General features: G+C 45.5%; 1 protein-coding gene and 1 non-coding gene across 19 annotated transcripts in view; both read right to left on the bottom strand.

The window, feature by feature from the left end:
* Nucleotides 1-404: 404 nt before the first annotated feature.
* ATXN1 (ataxin 1) overlaps nucleotides 405-24,322 on the bottom strand; it is a 415,717-nt gene continuing 391,799 nt past the window's right edge. For 17 of the 18 annotated variants that reach the window (XM_027040355.2, XM_027040352.2, XM_027040353.2 and 14 more), the window contains one exon: nucleotides 405-8,294. In XM_027040355.2, the coding sequence (XP_026896156.2) occupies nucleotides 7,764-8,294 (531 nt within the window). In that variant the 3' untranslated portion in view covers nucleotides 405-7,763. The remainder of the gene's footprint in view (nucleotides 8,295-24,322) is intronic. The other variant, XR_008298749.1, reaches the window with a different exon arrangement.
* Nucleotides 11,380-11,505, bottom strand: LOC113593988 (small nucleolar RNA SNORA40). The gene has a single exon (XR_003414364.1). It is a non-coding gene; the product is annotated as a small nucleolar RNA SNORA40 (small nucleolar RNA).

Raw genomic sequence — 24,322 nt, forward strand, 5'->3', positions numbered from 1 at the left:
AACAGGCATGAGCTAAAGGAAATCCGAAGGAACTTTCCACCTTGGGACCACAAACCAGTGTGTAGCAAGGCCACTGGAGTCCCGTGAAGCTGCCAAATGCTGTCTAGAAACAAAGATCTCTTGTAAACAGCATTGTTCAGCTAGGAGGAAATAAACGTGAACTGAATAAGCCCAAAGCGGGTGTTGAAACGTGCCTTTTATCTCAGGCTCTCATCTCCTGCATGGCCAAGCCTTCCTCCCCACCTCCCCGAAAAGCATTCCTAGGAAGGGCAATGCCTTGCATCCACTCCCCACTGCAAGGGGACCCGGCGATCACAGCGGGGCTAATTCTGGCGAGGGGCCGGGGGTTACCATTCTTTTCTCAACCTTTGTCTTGAAACACCTGACAGAGGCAAGGACACACATTTGCAATTGGCACTGTTATTTTTATTAGTACGAGTATACTGAAACAATAAACTTGTACTGGTATACAGACAATTTGTTTAAAACAATTTTGTTCAAATTTTGAATCAAACATTGTTTTCTTATAATAATGAAATAATTTCTACCTAGAAAACCTGCAAGCACCATCAAAGAAAGGGACCATAAAATTCAATAAACAGACTCGAGTGTATCCTACAAATAGACACACCACGATTAGAAAATAGAATATGAATTCTTCCATTTTTTTTTTAATATTTGTTTTAAAAAAGCTAGTGCAAGTACAATATTTTACACTGGAATTACAGAGAGTATGCACGCATATGGAAAAAAGTTCTGTCACAATAAAAGCTCTTAACTATGTATGCACTTAAAAGTTTTCTTTTCAGTAAGGTGCAAAACATTCCTTCCCTAGTTCTCCTCTGTACTGGCCGTGTCAGTCTGATATTGCCCCAAAGTTCTGGTGTCTCTTTTCCCTTGGCCGGTGGGAGGCATACGATTGGAAGTTTGGTGGGTAATGATCTGATAGTAAAACAGACAGTGATACGAATCTCAGAGATGGCTCTGGGGCCAGGGCCCCACTGGCCAGAAGTTAGGACTGTCTTAAACCAAGGCCACCACGAATACTGGCAGGGCTCTCCCGAGACCTCCATTCACTGGACCCTAAATGGGTTTACAGGTGAACACCGAGCCGGAAGAAACCACCCAAAAGGGTAGTATTCGCGGGACCGAACGTATAGGTGTCAAACTAAATGTTCACGGACTGAACAGTTGACCCCATTCCTGGACCAGATAATAAGAGCAGTGGTTCCTGGAAGAACCAGAGGAAACGTACACACCCAGCTTCTTGATAACGGCCGTGTAAAGACACAGCTCTAAGCCAGCGTCAGTCACGTCAGACTTGATATTCCCAGAGGACGGTATATTAGCCCGGCAAGGAATGCTGTAAGCAGCACTTCCAACGCAAACCTTCAGACTGGCCATGGAAAAGGAGACCGGCTCGTTGGCCATCCAGACAGCAAACAAACAAAACTAAAGGGGAAGAAAACTTGGGTGAAGTCTTCGATTATCTGCAGTGGAAGACTCGAGTCCTTTCGGATAAGAAAAGTGACGGAAATTCTTAGAGACTGTTGCTGTGTCGATTCTACCTATTGGCCAAATGCACTTAATCTTAATACAGCTGAACCATTTGTACGCAAGTCACGAAGGACGTGAAAAACTGAAGCCGCTGTTCCCTCCCGCCATCGTACAGGTGAATGTCAGCTACCAGAAACGTTGCATTGAATGGTAAGGGAGGGGCTGAGATTCTGAATTTAAGAACTGTAGGTGGGTTTGTTCAATGTCCCCACAGCTGTCCAGTTGCTGCTGGCTGCTTTGTGTCTGGGACAGAATAGGACTCTTCTGAGAAGTTGTTCCGTGTTTTACTGGGTATTTTGGCCTCAAGATTAAAGAAAAAAACCCCAAAATTAAAGTAAAATGAAGCATTGCAATTGAAATTCTTGTTTATACCCCCCATTTAAATGAGGTGCGGGGGGGGGGTGGCGGAGAAAGAAGGCTGAACTTTTCTTTTTTTTTCGTTTTGTTTTTTTTTTTTTTTTTTTTTTTTGTCCTCATAATGAGTTCTGTTTTACTGGTAGCTAGGATCCCTTGTTACAAACACTTCTTGTTCAGGATTATATTCTTTGGGTTTATTGAAACAGGAAGTGCTGACAATGTGAAACAAGATCTCTGAAGAAAAAGGAGTTGCAATGGCTTGAGAGTTTAAACCAAGAAAGGAGCTCAGAGAAGTACTTTCAGCACAGGAATGAACAGTATTCTCAAATTTCAGAATACAGAGTTGCCCTCCCTCCGAAGAGGGCTCTATGTAACAAAAACATAAAGGAAGCGTAGGTATAGTTTAAGAGCCTTTTACCTAGTAATTCTTCCAGGCCATAACCACACAAGTCTGATAATTTTAGACATGACAAATTTCTATATACAAAAAAACAAAAAAAAAAACAAAAAAAAAACCAACATGTAACTTTCAACCTTTATGCTTTTTTTCTGTTTTTACAAACAAGGTATGAAACTCATTGTTTCAACAGATCCATGTCTTTCGAACACTGAATGAATCATTTCGACATTCATTTTTCTTTTGTGCAATTTTTGAAAACATTACCTGTACTCCTCAAAGTGAGTGCTTCAAAATTTTTTCTTCTTCAGCTTCTCAAATTAGGTGTACATTTAAAAAAAAGAGAGAGAGAGAGAGAGAAAGAAAGAAAAAATTCCCACAAGGTATAGTGCTACAAGAAAAGATCCTATCCGTAAGGTAACATATTTGAAGCGAGGTCATCTATGTAAAAGAAATCTCAGCTCCGGAGTGGAGGTGTGCAAATTCTTTGGAGTTTCCCTATCAACAGAAATACAACACTGTCCGTGGAAAAGAGAGGAAACCAACCCAACACAATAGCATAGGCATGTGCTTTATAAAAAAGTATATTTTCTGTATAGTTATTACTTGATGTGTTCCTAAATTCTCTATTTCAGAAAATCTGGGTTAAAAACACAAAGGTGGAAGCAAAGGCCCCCACTCCACTTTAAAAAATAAAAAGCGTAATTTCCTTTCCTTTTATATCACCGCTGAAGGTGCCGGATTGGGCCACGAGACTGCGGGCCCTTCTTCCACCTGGAATCATCATGGGTGACTAGGAAATAGAAATGCAAAGGGTTCTGGGAGAGAACAGACCAGTTTGTTGAGCTGCGTGCAGTTCATGAAACAGTAGCCATGACAACCAACACGGCTCACAAAGCCTGGCCTCCTGTCCAAGAACTCTGCTGTTTCTCCCACATCTGAAATACATGGCATTAGTGTCTTCAAAAGCATTTTGAGATTTTTTTTTCCTCTATGAAAGAAATAGGTTTCCTTAGTAGTCACAGATGTTAAAGGGTATTGTCAATTGTTTCCTTAAAAAACAGACAAAAAAAAAAATTCCAAAGCTACAACAACAAAAATAAATTTTGGCAACACATTTCAGTAAAGATCAAACTATGTGCAAAGAGTAAATTGTATGATTACTAGGAGCTACTGTTCATCTTGAACATGCAGCATTATATTGCAATCTATGCAGTATCTAAGGAGTAATCCACAAGATGCAGGAAATCCAAACATTCCTTGAAATTGTACAAGCCTCCTCCACAGCAAAGTGCTGCTTCTGGACACGTCAGTGTACCACACACACACCAGCCCCGTCCCTGAGTAAGAGGTGAGAAAGGTTCCGCAGAGTTCCTTGTAGGGGAAAAGGGGGTGCTGCCACTTCCTGGTGGGGGGAAAACCCAACACACTCACCTAACAGAAAACATAGCGGGTCACAATTCAGACTTAGAAAAGGGATCCACAGCAACGAAAAAAAAAAAATCCAATCCTCCCACACCCAACTGGGTTGAGTTGGGCAAAACAAAACAAAACAAAAAATTGACTGACATCGAAAATGATTCTGAAAGTCCAAACAAAAATGCAATTTGGATTTCCACTTTAAAAGGTTTGAGGTAAGTGGCATCCATCTTTGTATCTCCCCCCGCCCCCGCAATGTGGCCCAAACAAACTGAAATAATTCTTACGTTAAACATTCTAAGGAACAGTCCTTTAATGTATTTAGAAATCCCTAGAAAGAGAGGTTCTTGATTGTTGGTTTCTTTTTTTTTTTTTTTTCTTTTCGCCCTGACTGATTTCTTGGTGATTGTGTTCCACTGTAAACGCAAAAGGCCTGCTGTTATTAGTTTAGAAATGGAAAACAGGAAAGAAAGAACGGAAGATGGTTGTCAGTAGATATTGCCAAGCGGACATTGTACAGAGGCACACGGCTGGTCCTTGTGAGCTGCACGGCACTGAAGAATTTCTATGTTTCTCATTGTCATGTTTGCTACACAGGAGCTGGCCAATGTCTGCCAACAAGAGGAGGTTCCCTGTCCTTGGGATGTTCTTCCTATTTGAAGGGAAAGCTGCCACTAAGGAGTGGTGACCATTGTTCAAAGGGGCCCCTCTATGGCTACTGGCTGCATGTTCAGAGCGCATACGCACACATCGGGCCACGCTTCCCACCCGTGCTCTGAGGCACAGCTCAAAGTCTCCAGGACACAGACCCGAGGAGGGACCCACCTGCTCTGGAAAACACCTTGGAGAATGGGTGGATCTTGGTTCTCTTTGCTCCATGGTGTGCCTTAGAAATGAATCTACCTGCTTCCTCCCCACACTGCACATTCACTATTCTTCATGGTGACAGAGGGACTCAAGCTGGTCCCCTAGCCTTCCTTTATTGGCTTTTTCTGCAACAGGGTGACATACATATGGGGCTCCTGAAAGCTCCCCTCCCCAGCACTCAGCATCCGTGGTGGGGAGCTCACGGCGGGAGCTGCTCTCCTTCCCGGTTCCTTCCCTCCAGCCCTTCTCTGGCCAGAATGGGGAAGACGGGCGGGATGGGGAATGAGCTTTAACTAGAGCACACTGGTCGGACCTGTTGGCACGGGAAGTGTTGCACACACTAAAAAAGCAAGAGCGTGAAATGGGATGATGTTTAGAAAGAACCAATTATTTAAGAATTCCTATACCTGAAATAGAAGCACAAAAATTACGATGATGTTCCTATTGCTCCGAACCGTGTATGTTTTCCCATTTTTAGTGTTGGTGTTGAGGATCCAGTTAGCACAATACTGGAAGTTGAGTCGAAAGGCGGTGATGTGTGTTTCTGCGTCCGCGTGAGTTTCTGTGAATAGTGGTATTGAGGAGGACGAAGTGTATATGGCAGCCCCATATTCCTCTTACCATTAAAGGTTACAAAACAAAAAGAAAAACAAAACCTAAAATCGCAAGTGCCCTGAGCAGAATATATGGAAGATTAAGCAAGGTCTCTGAGCAGAAACTTTAAAAACAAAAACAAAAACCAGCTCTAAACAAGCAGTATGACCGCAAGAATGGGCTCGCCCAGCTCTCTGCTAGCATGCTGAGAGGATAATGAAATCCAAAGAAAGTTCTAGCTATTCTAAACCTATGCAAATGTTTTTGGTACACCCCAGAAAATGGTTTATAAATCATTAAGTTCTTGTAAGAGCTAAATGTAATGAGATACTAGATAGCCAAAATGTGGGTTGATATTAGAAATTATTTTTTTAATTTGTAAAATGGAAGAAGTACTACTTTCAGCAGTAAAAGAAAAATCTGATGAAGTATTTGTTCAGATAAGTTGCAGCCACTCCAAGTGAGAATATTTAAAAATTTCTCGTTACTTATAAAACCTTATTATTGTAATTTTTTTAAAGCACTTTAAGACACACGCCCAAAACCCACAAACAATATTTCAGGTCTCTGGGGATGAAAGGCTTAAACTGTGAAATACCCTTTCTGGGTTTGTACCAAACATTGAATCTCGATTTGATTTCAGATGGAAAAAAAAAAAAAGTCATTCTGAAAATAACATTAATAACAACAATAAAGTAATTTAAAAAAACTTGCTCACATATATAAATGTCTTTATGGAAAACTCTCTCAATGAGTCTGAAGAAAATTCTCAGAGTTGTCCTGCTAAGACCTGTTTTTTTTTGTTTTTTTGTTTTTTTGTTTTTTTTTTGTTTTTTTGTTTTTTTTTTTGTGACAGATGTAGAAAGACCAAAATGAATTCTGAAAGGAACATAACCTTATAAAATGGCCTAGAGTTTAGGCAGGTTAGAAAGTAATTTTGCTACATTTATTTATGCTCGTTCAGTCCCTCAAACCTTTCCCACAATGTTATTGGATAAAAACTGCAGGAATATCACACAAATTATAAACTCAAGATGTGCAAATCGCAAGGTTTTTTAAAAGTTCATCTGACAAAGAAAAACACTGGACAAAAATGAGTATTCTTTTTTCCATCCCTTTTCTCTCAGTTTCTCTGCCAGCTCTGCATATATGCCCTTACTTCTTTCTCAAACATCAAAGTGAAAAGTACATCCTGTCAGGATGTACTTGGGGGTCATTCATTGTCACATACTAGTTCATAATTCACATTCATCCCTTTAAACCACATTGAAACTTCCAATATCTTGCTCGTGAGAAACTCTGCAGACCTGAAATGTAGTTACAGTGTTGAAAAAAAAAAAAAAAAAAAGAAAGCAACTTATATATTTTTTTTGTTTTGTTTTGTTTTTTCTTCCCAAAGAGTTTAAAGGGAGATACAGTACTTGTTGAATGATAGACCAAGATGCTTGGTAATAAAGTGTGAACAGCATTTTAAGTGCTTAGAGATAGTAATATATATATGTTCATCTTCAAAATCTAATTCCTCACGTCACACTGGAATCTGAAAAAAAGTGGCACCCGTGGCACCCGAGTTGTCCATAGTCATGAACTATAAACAGTACTAGAGTTAAAAGACCAGATTTTGCAAACCCAATGAGGAGCGCTTCCGCGGCTCTCTGCAGGGCGGTTTGAGCGAAGTCAATGTGATAACCTGATTGGTTTTCCTAACACTGCACAGAATCCAGAGTGGGCGGTCCGCTCCCCCGCAGCGCCCCGCCCCCGCCCCCGCCCCCCGCCGCGCGGAGCGCCAAGCTGCGCTGCCCACCGTGACACCCGGGCGACATCACTGCACTTGGTAAAGCAGAAACGAAATCCCACGTGTGGCAGTTGCTCTAAAAAAATATCAGTGCAGTCAGGCCCCATAGGGGGAAATATATCTCTATAGGATTAAAAGTTGCTTTTATTGTAAAATATGTTGGAGGGGAAAAAAAAAAGGTCCTTTTACACGGTTGGCTTTCCGTCTGCTGTCGGACGCCTCTCTAGCAGGCCCTGCACCCGGGTTCCTGATGTTTGCTTTGCACGTGAGGCCCTCGCCAGGACCCTGCCCTGCTGGCGGGACCTCCAGGCCAGTGCCAGAGAGAGGGAGGCAGAGGGAGGCAGAGGGAAGGAGACACCCTCCACCCCCGCCTTGCACCCGCGCCCCCCAAGTGCACGCCCACACGCCCCCTTCCTCCCCTCCCCGGCAGCTCCCTGCCCGCAGAACCTGCACAGGAAACCGGCGGAAGTCAGCGCCCGGGCCGCGGCTTCCCTGCAGCTGGAAAAGGCAGGTGCTCGGAAGCCACGTTCCTCTCTCCCAGGACGCCCGGAGCCTGCGCGGGCCCTGTCTTCCCCCCTCCCCCCCACCTGCCACTGTCACTCCTGGAAAAGCATGTGCCCCGGTCTCCTGCTGCAACACCAGCTGTAACTCTAATGACAAGGTTATAACAGAAACCTAAAGAGGGTAACATGTAAATACTGTGTTATTTAGCCTACAGTACAGTAATCTGGATACAAATGAGAAGGGAGAGCCGAATTTCCTTTCCCCACGCTGCCTCTACTTGCCTACGTTAGACCGGCCTTCGATGCAAATCTTAACCTCCTGAGGGATTAGAGAAGGTTTAGGAAGAGTCAAAGGTGGCTCGTCTTCCGACTTCTCCAGTTTGCGGGTCTCCGGCGCCGACCACCTCCTCTTCCTGGTTGCCGTGGGCTTGCTGGGTTCGATTTTGGTGAGCAGGGACGCTGCAGGCAATGCTATTTTTTCTGGAAACTTGAGTTCGCCGTTCTCGGACAGCATCGGGGCGCTTCCCTGGTTGATGCCGTTCTCCTGCTCCGTGTACCTGTGTCTGCTGCCCGCCAGGCCGTCCGTCTTTGAATGCTTCAGCAGGACGCTGGCCGGATCCACGGGCGGGCCCTTTTTAACAGAGCCGTTCTTCAGGTTCTTGAGGGTCAGTGAGATGCAGACATCCCCAACAGAGAGTTTGGAACACGGCAGATCAAAGAGCTGGCTGGTTCTCTCTGGACAGCAGGATGACCATCCCTGTCCAAACACAAAAAAAGGGTACTCTACCAAAACCTCCACGCTGACCTGCGGAGACAGTGAGAGACAGAGAGCAAAGAAGAAGGAAACAAATGAAGACATTTTAGTCTTGTTTTAATTCATACACGCCCACGTGCCTAAGCCAAAGGGGGGCAGGGGAGGGAATAAGACTGTTCCACGATCCTCATCCGCCAACACACGCAAATGAGGCCCTTAATTTTTTGCTGTACCTGTATTTACCATATATAGGTGCTGGGTAGAAGCCAGTAAAAAAAAAAAAAAAGTCCATTTAGTGTTCACAGTATCATTTTACTGAGTATCAGCTCTATAGCTGGCCTCCCTTTAAACAAATGGATCGGCCCCCAAGGGCAATGGAACAGGTGCTCAGTGTTCAGCCCTGGAGCACAAGATACAGTCTTGCACTTTCTCCGCTCACTGGGCAAATGCCACTCTCACGTATGACAGAGCTGATTAGGAATCAGAATGAGGCTGTATGTAAGGTCCACCAGGCAGCACTTACCTGTTTATATCACTGTATCCCTGGCCCCTAAAAGGAGACCTGGTGTATGGCTGAAGCTTAATAAATATTTATCGGATAAATGAGCCGTGTACTCAAAACCTGGGGACAGCAGAGCCGGTGAAGGCTGGAGGAAACAGGCAGGGCTTCCCCGTTTTCCTGGGACCCCGAAGGCTGGGCAGCATTTCGAGAGGATTGAGGGGTGGGCTGCGTTGGGGAGAGGGTAAACTGGGCAGAGAGAGCAAGTACTTGGCCCGTCCAAGGTCAAGTTCCAGGTACTCAAATCAGGCTGTGCATTGGTTTGAAAACCACTCCCCAAAATGGGGGGCGCTCACTATCCTCCCAAAAGCTGCTGTTTCCTCTGCCACCATGTGCTATGCATGCACTATGCTAAGTAAATAAGCTGAAAAAGTCCTGGTCCCAGAGTAGTTCACAATCAAGCAGGCAGAAGAGGTCCACGAACGTAGTAACTGCCAATCAATGTGGCCAGTGGGGTGATAATACTTTACTACAATATTAAGTTGTTGGAGGGCAGAGAAAAGGCATAGACCGGTTTGAAGAAGAGGTGATTAAGGAAGTCTAATGCACTGTGCTGAGTTTTAAAAAATAATCAGGGTGGAGTACAGGTGTGGATGCAAGGAGAAGACATTCCTGGAAGTGGAGATACATGAACAAAAGGCAGGGAGACAGTGGGTGTAGGGGTTTGCAAACTGTCCAGTGAAGGTCTTACTGTTGCCATTAAGTAAGGCTGAATGCACTTGAGGTTCTAAAGGTTTAATTTTCCTAGAAATTTATTTTCTTCAACTTTATGCTACACAAAAAAGAAAAAAAAACCAATGAAGTCGTTTTAAAGAGGCAATTTTCAGTGGCTTTTCTAGAAGTAACAGAATAGGTAATTCGGACCAATCTTCTCGCTGAGGACAACCAAATACTCTGAACAAAACCCAAGTAAACAAAAACTAAGGGCAAAATGTAAAAGAACTATTTCTTATGGCACTAGACAGAAAATAAGGTAGTGAAAAATCACCGGGGAAGGTTCAGGGAAAGGGTGACAGTCTAGAGATTTAAACCTGGTGTTTAGGGCTATTTTCCTCCAAGGGCATTTGCACATTCCAAACTGGAACAGTTTCAAAACCAAGTGGTCTGGACTTTTTGTAATCTCAAGAGCATGGTGGCGGTGGGGAGGAGAAGGGAATGAAATTCAGGGTACCCTTCAGGTATATCAACGGGAGGATGCTCTCTGGTGAGCTCCACTCTTTTGGGCTGTGACTCCAAAGTGCTCTACACTCTAGAAGTGAGGTGAGCCAGAAGCAGACAGGCCTTCTCAAAGTCTGAAGCTCAGATTTTAATCATCCTAGCCCCTAAAATGAGGGTAAGGTCTGAATTGTTTCCAAGTAAAAATAATTATTTGCAATTATTTCCAAATAAAAGACATTCAATTAAAAAAGAGGGATGAGGTCCACAAATAGACCAGAGGATGTGAATAAAAAACCAGTAGAAACAACAGATAATAGCAACAGACCCTCGGGGGCTTCTGATGTAGGATCATCAGATACGCAGACATTAAAATGACCTAGACTCAGGTCATGATCTCACCATTTGTGAGTTTGAGCCATGCATCAGGCTCTGCGCTGACAGTGGGGGCTGCTTAGGATTCTGTCTCCTTTTCTCTGCCCCTCCCTCCTCAAAAATAAATAAGCATTTTTTAAAAAGACTTAAAAAAAGGGGGGTTCCTGGGTGGCTCAGTCGGCATCATGATCTCACAGGTTTGTGAGATTGAGCCCTACATCTGGTTCTGCACTGACAGCGTGAAGCCTGATTGGGATTCTCTCTCTCCCTCTCTCTCTCTGCTCCTCCCCTGCTCATGGACACACACTCTCTCTCTCTCTCAAAAATAAACTTCAAAAAATATTTTAAAAAATAACCTATGCTTATAGTATTTAAGGAGATTAAAGACAAGCTTGAGGATTTTGGTAGAGATCTAGAACCTGTGTTCCAAAGATCCATGGAAATTCTAGAATGAAGAAACATATATTCACTAAAATAAAAAACGCAATGAATTTTACAACAGAATAAATGTGGCTGATGACAGAACCTATGAACTGGATTCCTGAATTTGAGCTTCGGAAGAAACCATGCAGAACGAGACACAGAGACACAAAAATCACGGACACAGAGGATATAGGAGAGACACAGAAGACACATGGAGAAGACCCAACAGACAAATAAATTGCATTCCACCTGGAGGAGAGAGAGATCACGCGGCAGAAGTGACATTTTTTAGGAGATAACTGCTAAAAATTTTTCAAAATTGGTATGAGACAACAATCCACAGATTCAAGAAGGTCTAACCCCTAAGTAGGAAAAATATTTTTATTTTTGTAAATTATTTTCATGTTTATTTATTTTTGGGTGAGAGAGGGAGACGGAGTGCAAACAGGGAAGGGGCAGAGAGAGAGGGAGGCACAGGATCGGAAGCAGGCTCCAGGCTCCGAGCTGTCAGTACAGAGCCCGATGCGGAGCTTGAACCCACAGACCGTGAGATCATGACCTGAGCCGAAGTCTGACGCTTAACCAACTGAGCCCCCAGGCGCCCCAAGGGACTATTTTAAGTATCATGTTCCTTCTTATCTGTATCAAAACTCACATTCAACGATGAGTTCTGGGTTGCAAAAGAGGATTTGTTTTTCCCACTTGTCTAAGTCTTTGTCTATGAGCTAAGCAAGCCCAACATCAAGTGCAAAGATTACAGGTGGGGAATTTTTGATGTGTGTTCATATTCAAGCGGAGATCAGAAAAGCCCAACCGAAAGAACTTGGCAGTGAAAGTGACAATTGTGGACTGAACACAAGTTCTTTTTAAAACGGCTATTTTGAAGATTGTGATTCCGACTTTGGAAGAACTAAGATGACTGACAGTGGGAGGAATCACGTGAAATTCCTTAAATGAAAAAGTTACTGACAAAAAAAATGGAACTGTTTTGTCCAGAAGACAATAGAATATCCTTAAAGCACTAAAGAAAAAGAATTGCCAACCAAGTATTCTGTATTGAGCAAAAGGATCCCTCAGGAATGAAGGCAAAATAAAGACATTTTCCAGATGAATAGTAATTAAGAGAATTCACCACCAGAGATCTGCACTAAAGAAAATGCTACGGAGTATTCTTTAGGTAGAGGAAAAAAAATCAATCTAGGTGGAAGTTTGTAGATGCAGGGAAGAAGGAAGAACAATGAAAATGATAGATGGAGGTAAGTCAAAATAATATTGACTATAATAATATTAAAAACATTCTGTTGAATTTTATACACAGGCACACATACACAAACACATAAGTAATTAAAATACCCCCCAAACCTAGGGGTGCCTGGGTGGCTCAGTTGGTTAAGCTTCTGACTCTTGATTTTGGCTCAGGTCATGAGCTCATGGTTTGTGAGTTTGAGCCCGTGTCAGGCTCTGTGCTGACAGTGCAGAGCCTGCTTGGGATTCTCTCTCTCTCTCTCTCTCTCTCTCTCTCTTAAAATAAATAAATAAACTTAAAAAATAATGAAATATCCCCAAACCTCCAAAGTAGCACATTTCCATGTAATTTATATGGATTGTGGCTTTCTAGTTTATCTAATCTTTTTTGATAACTACGATTTATCTGGTTCTACACACACTTATTAAGGGATATACTTTATTTGCTCCATAAAAGGCATAGTATTTATAGAGGGGACAACTGGAGTGAATTTATATGCAAGCTTATTACTATAGCGTGCGTGTGAACAGGAGCCCATATAAATGTGCATATTATCGGGGGGGGGGAAACTTCATTGTTCTGGGCTATTTTAATAATGTAAAGAGAGCTAAAGATTCTTGAATGTCCACTACCTGTCAAACATTTAGGTACGGACTTCACAAAAAATACTTTGTTTATGCTCACAATAGACTAGTGAAAAAAGGTACTATTGTTCCGATTTTACAAATAAGAAACTATATCTCCAACAGATTAGATCACTTGCCTAACATCCTAGCTGTAAGATCATGGAATAGTGATTTAATCGCAGTCTTTGGCCCTCCAAACCCATTTTCTTTTCATATGCTCCCGATTTCTGCCCCTGTGAACAAAGCTATTATAGTCCCACTAAAAGAGAGGAATTTAACATTCCCACGCCCCCCAACAGTGCTAAATGTTTACTTGAAATAAATAAGATCCAATGGCATGAGCTCATGGATTTATTTCATCATTCAGAAAATTGTGAAGTACTGGGGGCCTTATATCTACTCATACAATTCTAGTCTCCCTACATAAGTGGGTGATGAGGCTGCTATTCACTTACAGAATTGCATTACATCACGCACACATGTATATTTGCATATATGTATGTACAAATATACCTACAAGTTACAGTATCATATCAGGACGCCCACTGAGTTCCAAATGGGAAGGACCCACTTGGAGCTGGCTCCATAAATCCCATCCCAAACCTCTTAGAGCATTAACATCATCCAGAAGGAACAAATCCTGCTTCAAGTGGGGATTCTTTAAAAAACATTTTTTTAAGTTTATTTATTTTTGAGAGAGAGAGGGAGAGACAGAGCACAAGCAGGGGAGAGGCAGAGGGAGAGGGAGACACAGAATCCGAAGCAGGCTCCAGGCTCTGAGCTGTCAGCACAGAGCCCGATGCGGGGCTCGAACTCACGAAGTGTGAGATCACAACCTGAGCTGAAGTCGGACGCTTAACTGACGGAGCCACCCAGGTGCCCCTCAAGTGGGGATTCTTTAGCTGCAACTGAAAGTCACAGAAACAACGTTCTCAAGTGTAAATACCTCATAAGAATCTATTTGTTTCCTGTTGGGATGAGCACTGGGTGTTATATGGAAACCAATTTGACAATAAATTTATATAACATATATTCTATATAAATTATATGTGTGTGTGTGTGTGTGTGTGTATGTATGTATGTATATATTTAAAAAAAAGAACGTATTTGCTTATCTCTGCCTAACACCAGTCGGAGGTAATGTGATGTTCCTAATATCATAAATCCTATTTCTAAACACAATGGCCTCTTTTTTGGCTTTGCCTTTTCCTAGATGATCCCTTCTACTGGGTGGAGTCTGTCTCCTTGCTGACAGACAGCCCAACATCTACTAATGGACAGGTTCCTGGTGTGGGAGCCATATTCTGGTCCTCAGACCAGCCAAGAGTTCATATTCTGAATATAACATTTACTGTCTATGCGTAAACCAATCTCACTGCAAACGTCTACACGTTACCAAGTATCTGTTGACTAATTTTTAAGAAGAGCTTGTCTTTGAGGCCTTTATAAGAGGTAACATCACTGACGATTCCAACAGCTATGACGCAGATCCATATGCTTCCCATTATACACACCGTAATGTTTGGGGGCATTTTGAAAGCCCTTCATTACTCTTTCACCTCAAAACTCCAAAGGCAAGTCTTAGAATTAAATGCTGCAACGTGGTCTATAACTTGAACAGCCTAACCTAAAAACTCATGTAAGAAAAGAGAGGAGGAGAGAGGAGAATATTTGATATGTGGACTAATGGGCTGATGATAATAGAATTTATTTCTAACTGGATAGGTTTGGGAAAATCTTCTCTACCCCTTCAAAGGCTTGCTCTTGGTCCCTTCCTCCTAAATTCTGGCTTTGGCTCTTCCCAGAGAAGCTCTGCTATCCTGGGAAAAGATGCCACATCGCCCATCCTCAGCTGGGTCTACGCAAATTAGGGGAGAAAGACTATTCAATAGGGGTGTCTGAGCGGCTCGGTCGGTTAAGCGTCCAACTTTGGCTCAGGTCATGATATCACAGCTGGTGGGTTCGAGCCCCGTATCGCATCGGGCTCTGTGCTGACAGCTCAGAGCCTGGAGCCAGCTTCGGATTCTGTGTCTCCCTCCCTCTCTCTCTCTGTCTCTGTCCCTTCCCCACTCGCACTTTGTCTCTTAAAAATAAATAAATATTTTTAGAAAAAAGGCTATTCGATAATCTGATCATTGTAAGCAGTGGACTTGCATGGCTTAGGCCAAATGTTCTTTTTGTCCTTACTAATTACTAATTACTTATCCTCGCTAAGATTTATCCTCACTAATTACATAGACTGAATTATCTAGATAATGCATTTCTTTTGTCTGCATATATGTGCCCTAAAATAAGAATTTTCTCTCTCTTTGGTGAAAGTCAAACTCTTTTTGCACATATCTCAAAGAAGCACACTACAGTATTCATAACAAACCTATTCTTATTGCACAATTGGGTTTGTCAGAAGGATGTAAGCATCCTTAAGGGTTAACTGATCATTAGTAGTTCCTGAAGAAATCACACCAAGGGATTTTTCCATGAGAATACATGTGGGAAGGTCTACCTGCTTGAAATTCCCTTGACGAAGAGCATTATCTACCTCAAAGCACGCCGCCATTGCCAACAGGTACTGGTTTCCATATGAAACATAGATGGTGGGATTCGGTGACATGATGTTACTTTAAACCAGAACAACAACTATGTGAACTTCTTGCCCTGGAGACCCATGTGGGTCTTCCCTACGGTACCAAGAGCTTCAAAATATTACTGATCAAGGATTCACACTCCAGAGGTTGCAGTCACGTTCACTACGTAACCCAGAGCCCCTGCTAAGTGTTAAGGACTGGAGAAGAGTTCCTGTGGTTAAAGATCCAGTTCTCGCCTTCAGTGGGGAGTCAGGACGTGCAGATGAAACAAGTAACTTCACAAGGGCGTAGTTGGATAATGGCAACCATGTTAGCTGATGGCGTCCACTTGGGTGTCTATGGGCCACTCAAGCTTTACGTGTCCAAGATAGACCTCCTGATATGCTCCTGCCCAATGGTGCCTGCTCTGTTCTTCCCCCTCTCCGTGAATGGCATCCCGATCTTCCAGGGGTTCAAGTCAAAGGCCTGGGAGTCACAATGTACTGGGCTCTTTAGCACATGGCACACCTCCAAATTACAAGCAAATCCTCTTGGTTCCCTCTTCCAAATATATGCAGAACGAGACCATTTCTTACTGCCTCCACCACCACTGCCTTGGCCAAGCCAGCTTCTCCCTGGCAGAAAAAGCTGCCATGACGAGCCCAACGTGGCCTGCGTGTGCCCCTCCCCCTACTCACTGCACTATAGTGACACTTGTCTCCTTGTTGATCCTTTAAAGACACTTGAGCATCTGGGTCTGGGCATTGGATGTTCCCTCCATGTGGAGTCCTTTCTGCCCTGTGGACCATGGTCTTCCATTCCCCTTTTCAGAGACAGCTTCACTGACCATTATTTAAAGTAATGACCCTCCGTCCCTAGTATCCGTACCCTCTCTGGGTTGTCTTTTTTTTCTCCTATTACTTCTTATCTTTTGATGCATTAGTTAAAAAATTTGCTGATGGGGCGCCTGGGTGGCTCAGTCGGTTGAGAGTCCGGCTTCAGCTCAGGTCATGATCTTGCAGTTCGTGGGATCGAGTCCTGTGTCAGGCTCTGTGCTGACAGCTCAGAGCCTGGAGCCTGCTTCAGATTCTGTGTCTCCCCCTCTCTCTCTGCCTCTTCTCCGCTAATGCTCTCTCTCTCTCAATAATAAATAAACGTTAAAAAATAAAAAAATAAAAACAAAATACAAATTTGCTTATACATTTGTTTGCCTGTTTTACCGACTCCCCCAGGATCCCCTTAAGACCATATGCTCCGGGGGCGGGGGGGATGCTGAGATGTTGCCTGTTTTGCTCAATTGTTTTATCCCCAGAGTGTGGGATACTCTCTAGCATATTCAGCCCCGTTTGCTTCCCGTGTGTAAAAACACTGCAATGCCACCACTGGCCAACAGAGGTCAATGTTTAGACACTGAAAGGCTCTGCCTGACCTTGCTTGTTTTCACCAGCTGGGACTAAATTGGACTTTCGTCCTCCCCAGGGAGAGGAGCAGAACCTTCCCTGGGTCTGGCTCCCCGCTGAACAGGCAGCTTTCTGGGCTGAGCAATAGCTGCCTTAACTCATCACTCCCCTGTCAGGCTGGTCATGACCTCACCGAATCATACTTCAGTTCCCTTTTGCTCTTTCAGAGGGGCTAACGATCACTAATTCATTTGATGATCATGTCGGGGTGCAAACGGTCTCTGATTAAACCCCAACGAAACTATATTCAGGAGGGCAGTGTCATATACAACCGAAGCACGTTACATAACTTCTGGCAACTCGCCACAGCCCATTTTTTTTTCAACCCATAAATACATTCTTTCCCAAACACTTTGAGCAGTCTGCAGGATAAAATGTGACCATGAATAGCTTTTGTCCTATGTCAGCTTGAGGCCCCTCTGCCTTTCATGTCTGGAGGCCTTGTAGCCAGCACCCTCCTTTTTAGGGGCGAGTTACCTCTCATCCTCTCCCACCCTTTCCTGCCCTCCTCCTGCTGCGGCAGGCACACCCCTTTGCTCGCTCCCCCCACCTCTTCAGCCCCCTCCAACCAACCTCTAAAACAATCCCCTCCGATTTCTGTTCAGGATGGGCGAATCAAGACAGGGAGGCAACGCAGCCTCACTTCTGGGCTGATGAGTATTTATTCAATGTCACCTTCCTGGTCTGGCTAATGACTGGCTTTTGAAGATCATTTTTAGTTCCTCTGTGTGTAAGTGTAATAAAATTCCTTTAACTACTTAGTCAACTACCAGCGCATCTAAACACTGCATGCAGAGCCGCATATTTATGCCGTTTGGTTGTCTCTTTCTATCTTAGATTGGTGCTCTGTCTATATACACACATATGTACATATCACCAAAAACAAGATATAAAGAAAACAAAACGTCTGTTGTTTAAATATGTCTCCCCTTTCCTCCACAAGAATTCCCTGTCTTCACAAATGTGAAGGACATCTGTTTTACAAAACATTTTTGCTTGGCACTGGCCCAAACTCCGCTGATACCCGGGATCAATGAGATCTCTCAGAGGCTGGGCTTCCACGAACACGTCTTGCTTTGGGTGAAATTATTGCGCTGGGAATCGTCAACTTCGTGCGCAAGTGAAATTCTCGATCCTGTTTTACCAGCAGGAAAAAAAAAAAAGCGCCCATCTACTTTCCTTGAAGGCCAGTGTGCGTGACTACCTACATTCTCAACCTCCAGAAAATCAGAAAACGCTGGAGTGATGATCCACTTAGCAGGGCTAAGTGAGAGACCCACTTATTTCGGTGTTTAAAAATCACTAATAAAAGCAGTCACAACTCTTCAGTCGAGTGGAAGAATATCGAGTGTTCTATTTTTTTTTTATTTTTTAATTTTTTTTAACGTTTATTTATTTTTGAGACAGAGAGAGACAGAGCATGAACGGGGGAGGGGCAGAGAGAGAGGGAGACACAGAATCGGAAGCAGGCTCCAGGTTCTGAGCCATCAGCCCAGAGCCTGACACGGGGCTCGAACCCCCGGACCACGAGATCGTGACCTGAGCTGAAGTCAGACGCTTAACCGACTGAGCCACCCAGGCGCCCCTGGAGTGTTCTATTTAAACATTTAATCACATTAAACACGGAACCTGACTCAGGCTTTGGTGGAAACATTGCAGGATTTTCAGTAAACCCACACCCTGGTTCAGAGACACCCCAGACACAAATCCTGAATGATACGTTGGGTTCTTCTCATACACTGCAGCCTGACTCCCAGAGCCTCCTCTGCGGGGGAGGCCCCTTTAGGATCTGACTCAACAGGTCACTGGGGTGACAGATTCTATCCCACTTGCCCCTCCCCCCCCCCCCCCCGGGGTCTTAAAAAGCGTGCCTTAGGAAAACAACGTTATTCAGGGCTAAAAAGAAATGCCGTATCAAAGCCACTAAAAGACATGGAAGAACCTTAAATGCGTATTGCCGAGGGAAAGAAGCCAGTCTGAAAAGGCTACATACTGTGTGATTCCAGCTATATGACATTCTGGAAAAGGCAGAACTACAGACGTGTGAAAAGATCAGTGGTTGTCAGGGCTCCAGGACGGGGGTGGAGACAGGGAGCAAGCGTAGGTGAAACATAGATTTTGGGGGCAGCGAAACTACTCTGGATGATACAGGAATGCCGAATACATGACATTAGGTATTTGCCAAAACCACAGAATGTACAGCACAAAGAGTGAGCCTTCATGAAAGCTACTGACTTAGGTTCATAATCACGTATCAACACTGGCTCGACTACCGTAACCAACATACTATGTAGAAGCAAGATTTTAATAACAGGGGAAACTATGTGTCTGGGAATCCGTGTACTTTCTGCTCCACTGCCACCCCCCAAAATTAAAACTACTTTCAACAATAAAGCCTAATTAACTAAAAACCGGCTATAAGCAACAACGAGAGGCTGCTTCAAAAATATACCTAAGACCACCTGGTTGGGGGCACTGATATCACGCATAGGCTAAAGGAGAGCATTTTTCCTTCCTTTTTTTTTTTTTTTTTTTTAAAGGGGACGCAGACACATAAGCAAATTATGGTTTGATGCTATTTCTCTGCCGGAGCCTTTCTGGCACTCACGCAGAGAGGAGGATTAGCACCAATAACTGGACCACGGGTCCAGCTCCAGGCTTTGGCACACAGGGCGGTCACTATCTATTTTTTTGATACATTAGGATTCATTCCCACCAAGCCCCACACGTGAAATGTTGGCGGGTCGGCTTGCCTTGGCTGCTAGGGGACTCGGCAGACTTCTGTGCTGCTCGCACGAGGGCCCTGGCGATTTTTAGGCACCAGCTAATCCATTAAAGCACAATGCTACCACTGATGAGTCACACAACACAGCCATCAAGTTAGAAAGAGGGGAATGAGGGGCGCCTGGGTGGCTCAGTCGGTTAAGCGTCCGACTTCGGCTCGGGTCATGATCTTGTGGTCCGTGAGTTCGAGCCCCGCGTCGGGCTCTGTGCTGACAGCTCAGAGCCTGGAGCCTGCTTTTGGATTCCATGTCTCCCTCTCTCTCTGCTTCTCCCCAGCTCACTCTCTTTCTCTCTCTCTCTCAAAAATAAATAAATGTTAAAAAAATTAAAATAAAATTTACTACAGTTCCTTTGTGCCAGTTTTGTGTCCCTCTTTAGCAAAGTTGAGCCTGGGCAGCCCGAGACAGGGGTGTGGGGAGACTGCTCACAGACAGAGCCAGATGGAATCGGAAGCCTCTCCGGGAGGGGCCGTCCTGGGCAGGGGCTCCCCCAGCGGGCACCTGGCAGAAGAGAGGTGCCCGAAACCTCCGTTTCTGGGTCTCTTACTGCGTGGATGGCGGGGCCACCATTGCATCCCTCCAGTCCAGCTCATGCTCAGAAAAATACAGCTGGTCTCTAGGCATACTGGCTAGCAGGTCATTCAGGCTTCCTTGCAGGAATTATGGTAGGGTGCTCAGGGGGGCCACTCATGGGAATACACCCCAGGAATACAGGCAGGGTAAAAACGGCTTATTGCGCGTGTTAAGAGAACGTCACCCTTCTTTCTGGACTTTTTCTAGACTGCCTCCCCTTCCATAAATTCTTTTTATTTTATTTTTAAGTTTTTAACATACATACATTTATTTATTTATTTATTTATTTTTAAACGTTTATTTATTTTTGAGACAGAGAGAGACAGAGCATGAATGGGGGAAGGGCAGAGAGAGAGGGAGACACAGAATCGGAAGCAGGCTCCAGGCTCTGAGCCATCAGCCCAGAGCCCGACGCGGGGCTCAAACTCACAGACTGCGAGATCGTGACCTGAGCTGAAGTCGGACGCTTCACCGACTGAGCCACCCAGGCGCCCCGTAACATTTATTTATTTTTGAGAGACAGAGACAGAGCATGAGCGGGGGAGGCGCAGAGCGAGAGAGGGAGACACAGAATCCGAGGCTCCGAGCTGTCAGCCCAGGGCCCGATGAGGGGCTCGAACCCATGAACCGTGAGATCATGACCTGAGCTGAAGTTGGATGCTCAACAGACTGAGCCACCCAGGCGCCCCATAAATTGTTTTCAGAGTGTGAAGCCTTTCATTTATTTTTCCGAAGCTGACTTTTCGCTTCTCAGGGCCAAAGCCACATAAGTTGGAAGAAGGCAGGGACAGTAATATTCTCAAGGGCCTGCTGGGCGTTACGTATTGTGCTGGTTCCCTTGAACACGTTTTCTTTAATCCTTACGACAACCCTAATTCCTCCCACCACGAGAGCCGACTGGAAGGCTGAGACAACATACACGGTCAAGTGTCTGTGCACTCACTTGTGCCCAATGTGCGCAAGGTCCCTGCACTATTGTTGGGGTGGAAGACCGATCTGACTCAGGTACTTTGACCTGCAGATCCTGCATCTTCCTACTGGCTAACTTGCTTCCCACGCAGAGGACGCCCCATTCTCTTAGTGAACCTCGCTGGCTCACGCTAGTGCTGGGGGTCCCCTCTGGGACTCGCCACAGACTTACAGGCTCCATGCTGGAAAAGATTTTCAAGTGGGTTGTTGTATTTGGGAGTGAGGCCCGAGGAAAGCGATGCTGTCGTCCACCGGGGCTGTTACGCAGGATCACCAAGCATGAGGGCAGCGGGGGGGGGGGGGGGGGTGCTCTCCTGTCTGGGGTGCAATGTGCTACCTGTGCTGCAGAACATGAGGAAGGAGACCCAGCGTGGCCACCGAGAGGCCGGATCGCACCTGAAGTTCCCTTTGTCTTCTCCCACGGCAGCGGGCTGGGCACAGGGGGCAAAGACGCTGCCTGGGCAGAGAGAATGACCACGCTGGATATGGCAGAGGCACGGGGACAGGGACAAGCAGGCAGCAGTGTTTTTCTCCTACGCTGCCTCGTTTGCAGCTTCAGCTGGAGACGACACTGGGGGCGTCTTGCTACAACGGTAATTAGTTCAGCTCCTCCAAATAATCAGCCAAACGAGAAACCTCTCAGTTTCACACGGGCTGGTTTGGTTCCCATGAGGTCTTGGTGCCGATTACGAGCACGAGGTCAGCAGAGATGCCCTCAGTGTCCCCGTGTGGATTTTGGCTCGTCCGGCCAAGGTGGGTAGTTTCTAGAAGCTCTGAGCTGTGAGGCAGAAAAGCCCAGGATCACAAAAAGAGAGTGGGCCCCTCGTATGAGGAATCATTTGCCTGTCTCAGGGATGAGAAAAACCATGGCTCAAGGGGAAAGCAACACGTCTCGCAGGCGACCAGGCCCGGGCCTTCCCCACCGTGGCCCGCTGCGTCCAAAGGGGAGGCTCGTGGTAGACTGTCTGAGGTCAAGCAGCCCTTCCACGCAGGATTTAAAGCCCGGAGTCATAGAGCCATCCATCTGGGGTGTAGAAAACCATCCCTCCCCCCACCACTTCCCCAATCAATTTGGTGATTTTTTTGCTAGTTAAGTTAAACAATTTGCACATTCCTACATCTCCCCGTGGGTGCAAGTGTTGGTGATTTCTAGCCAGTCGAGAAGACACGGCTGATTCTCCAGGCCTGGGTGGGGGCAGAACAATCCTCAGCGCCACACGGATGAGGGAGGAAAGTTCTCGGCCCTTGGAACGTAAATTACATCCAGATATCACTTCCCTGGCCCCCCTCCTCCTTCCCCCCTCTCGCTTTCTCTCTGATTCTCTCCTGTCACCAGTGGCAAACACAGCTGGTGGAGTATTTTAGCAGTGATGATGTCAGCCTGTTTCTGATAGGCTTCTGGGGAAAGCGACACATCACTGGCTGCGTCGGGGGCCTTGCACTTTTGTTTTTACAGCTCAAAAACCAAACCCCCTTTTGAGCAGGCAGCGGCCCTTCCCGGCACGCGACACCCCCGCGCGGGGCTGCCTGGACAGACCTGCGAACAGGCCATGATAAATCTCCTACCTCCTCATTTGCACCTTGGTCGTGTGTACGCAACGAGACCCGTGGTCTGGCTGCCGGAGGAAATGGGACTCACAGGGAAGCCGGTGACTCTATCATGCGAGCGTCCGTTGTGCAAAGTATCGGGCAGGGAAAACATAGAGATGCTTCCTCTCCAGAACTGCCTGGTTGATTCGAGAGCTAAAGAGGCCTGGGAAGCCCTTGGCCATGAGAACGGCTGGAGCCGTTCTGTATTCTCGGGGTGAAAGAGGTTCACATGCAAACCAGGAGCATTTCCAAGTAACGCCTCTTCCTGTGCCTTCCCCCGTTCGCAGTAACGCTTGAAGGACTAAAGGTGCCATGAGAAAACACATTCACTTGCATTCCTGTTTATTTCCATGCTTCACCTGGAGCCTGTTACAAGACAACTCATTTTTTCCTTCCAGTGCCCACCTCCAACACTACATAGGCAGGAGGGAGAGAGCGGCAACCACAGACGGGGAGGGAGTTCGAAATAATGACGCCGCTTAAAGAAAAGTCCTGCTGTTTTGCATTTTTTTTTTTTTAATCTGAACTTTGAGACATCTTACTTGGTCCCGAACCAAAGACCGTAAGCCTATAGTGACGCTGTACCATAAAAAAGAAATCTTTGGGGGCTAAAAGCTCTTGGCATCGCAGGCCCCCTGACACTGTGCGAGACCTGACATCTGGTCACTCCCAAGCCCTTCTGGAAAACCCTCGAAAATCCCCCCTCCCCTAAAACTTGATCTCTTAAAAGTCTGCTCAAAACAATTTAAACCATGAACTAGTTTGTCTTATTTATTTATTTATTTATTTAATTAATTTACTTTTGAATGTCCCAAATATCAGCTATGCTATGACCATTTTCAACTCAAACGTGAGGGAGGCACTGTCACCTCTGGGGTTTTTCAAAGTCCTCAATGGAAACATTCCCAGGAGATCTGGGCTCAACGGCCGAGGAAGCTCCCAGCCTGGAGGCCACACCTGCTGGACTCGAAGCCACCTGGACAGTGCTTTATATCAATGGGCCACGGAATAAAGGTGTTCAGGTGATTCAAGAGACTTAAAAGAGTGCACGGAAGGAGCCCACGGAAATTAAGAGAGTCAATAATAGTTCCAGGCTTTAACGCGACTCACCACGACTGCGTTTACTGCTGGTGGTTCCTGTTTACTACGAGCCCAGGAGATCACCTGGGATTCTGGGACTATGTTAACCGTGCCTTTTACTTTCGACCTTCCGATGCTTTGACATCTCAGAGCCTTGCTGCCTCTAGAGGGGATGCCCCTCCCAGGGTTAGCTGATTCCTTGCCTGGGAGAGACATCTTCACATGCAAACCAAAAACCCACACCCTCAACCACCGCCTCTACTGGGCTTTCACCTCGGGGCCCCTATCCACCTGCCCCAATCACCCCAGGCCCAGGTAGCAGACACCCAGGGGCAGCTCTGCCCCAGAGCCCCCTGAAATTATCCACACCAGCCAATCCTAAGCCTGCTCGTTCCTTCCCACAATAAAGGCTCTTGCCCATGTTCCCTCCTCGTCCCCCTGCCTCCTGACTGACTCTGGCGATTCCCCATGTGGCGTGCCCATCTTCTTGGATTCCGAGTAGAACAAGTCACCTTTCAATGGCGGCTGTGCCCCCCATCTGTCAGCCTCCCCACACCTAAAGAGTAATAACATTGTAAAACACGGATGCTGGAATGGGACGTGGGGACTCTGACCGTCTAAGGTGCCCACCCGGACCAGCACTGCCTTTCCCTGGCAGAGAAGAAGGGCACAGTGA

Source organism: Acinonyx jubatus, chromosome B2 (genome assembly GCF_027475565.1).
Source record: "Acinonyx jubatus isolate Ajub_Pintada_27869175 chromosome B2, VMU_Ajub_asm_v1.0, whole genome shotgun sequence".
Taxonomy (NCBI): Eukaryota; Metazoa; Chordata; class Mammalia; order Carnivora; family Felidae; genus Acinonyx; species Acinonyx jubatus.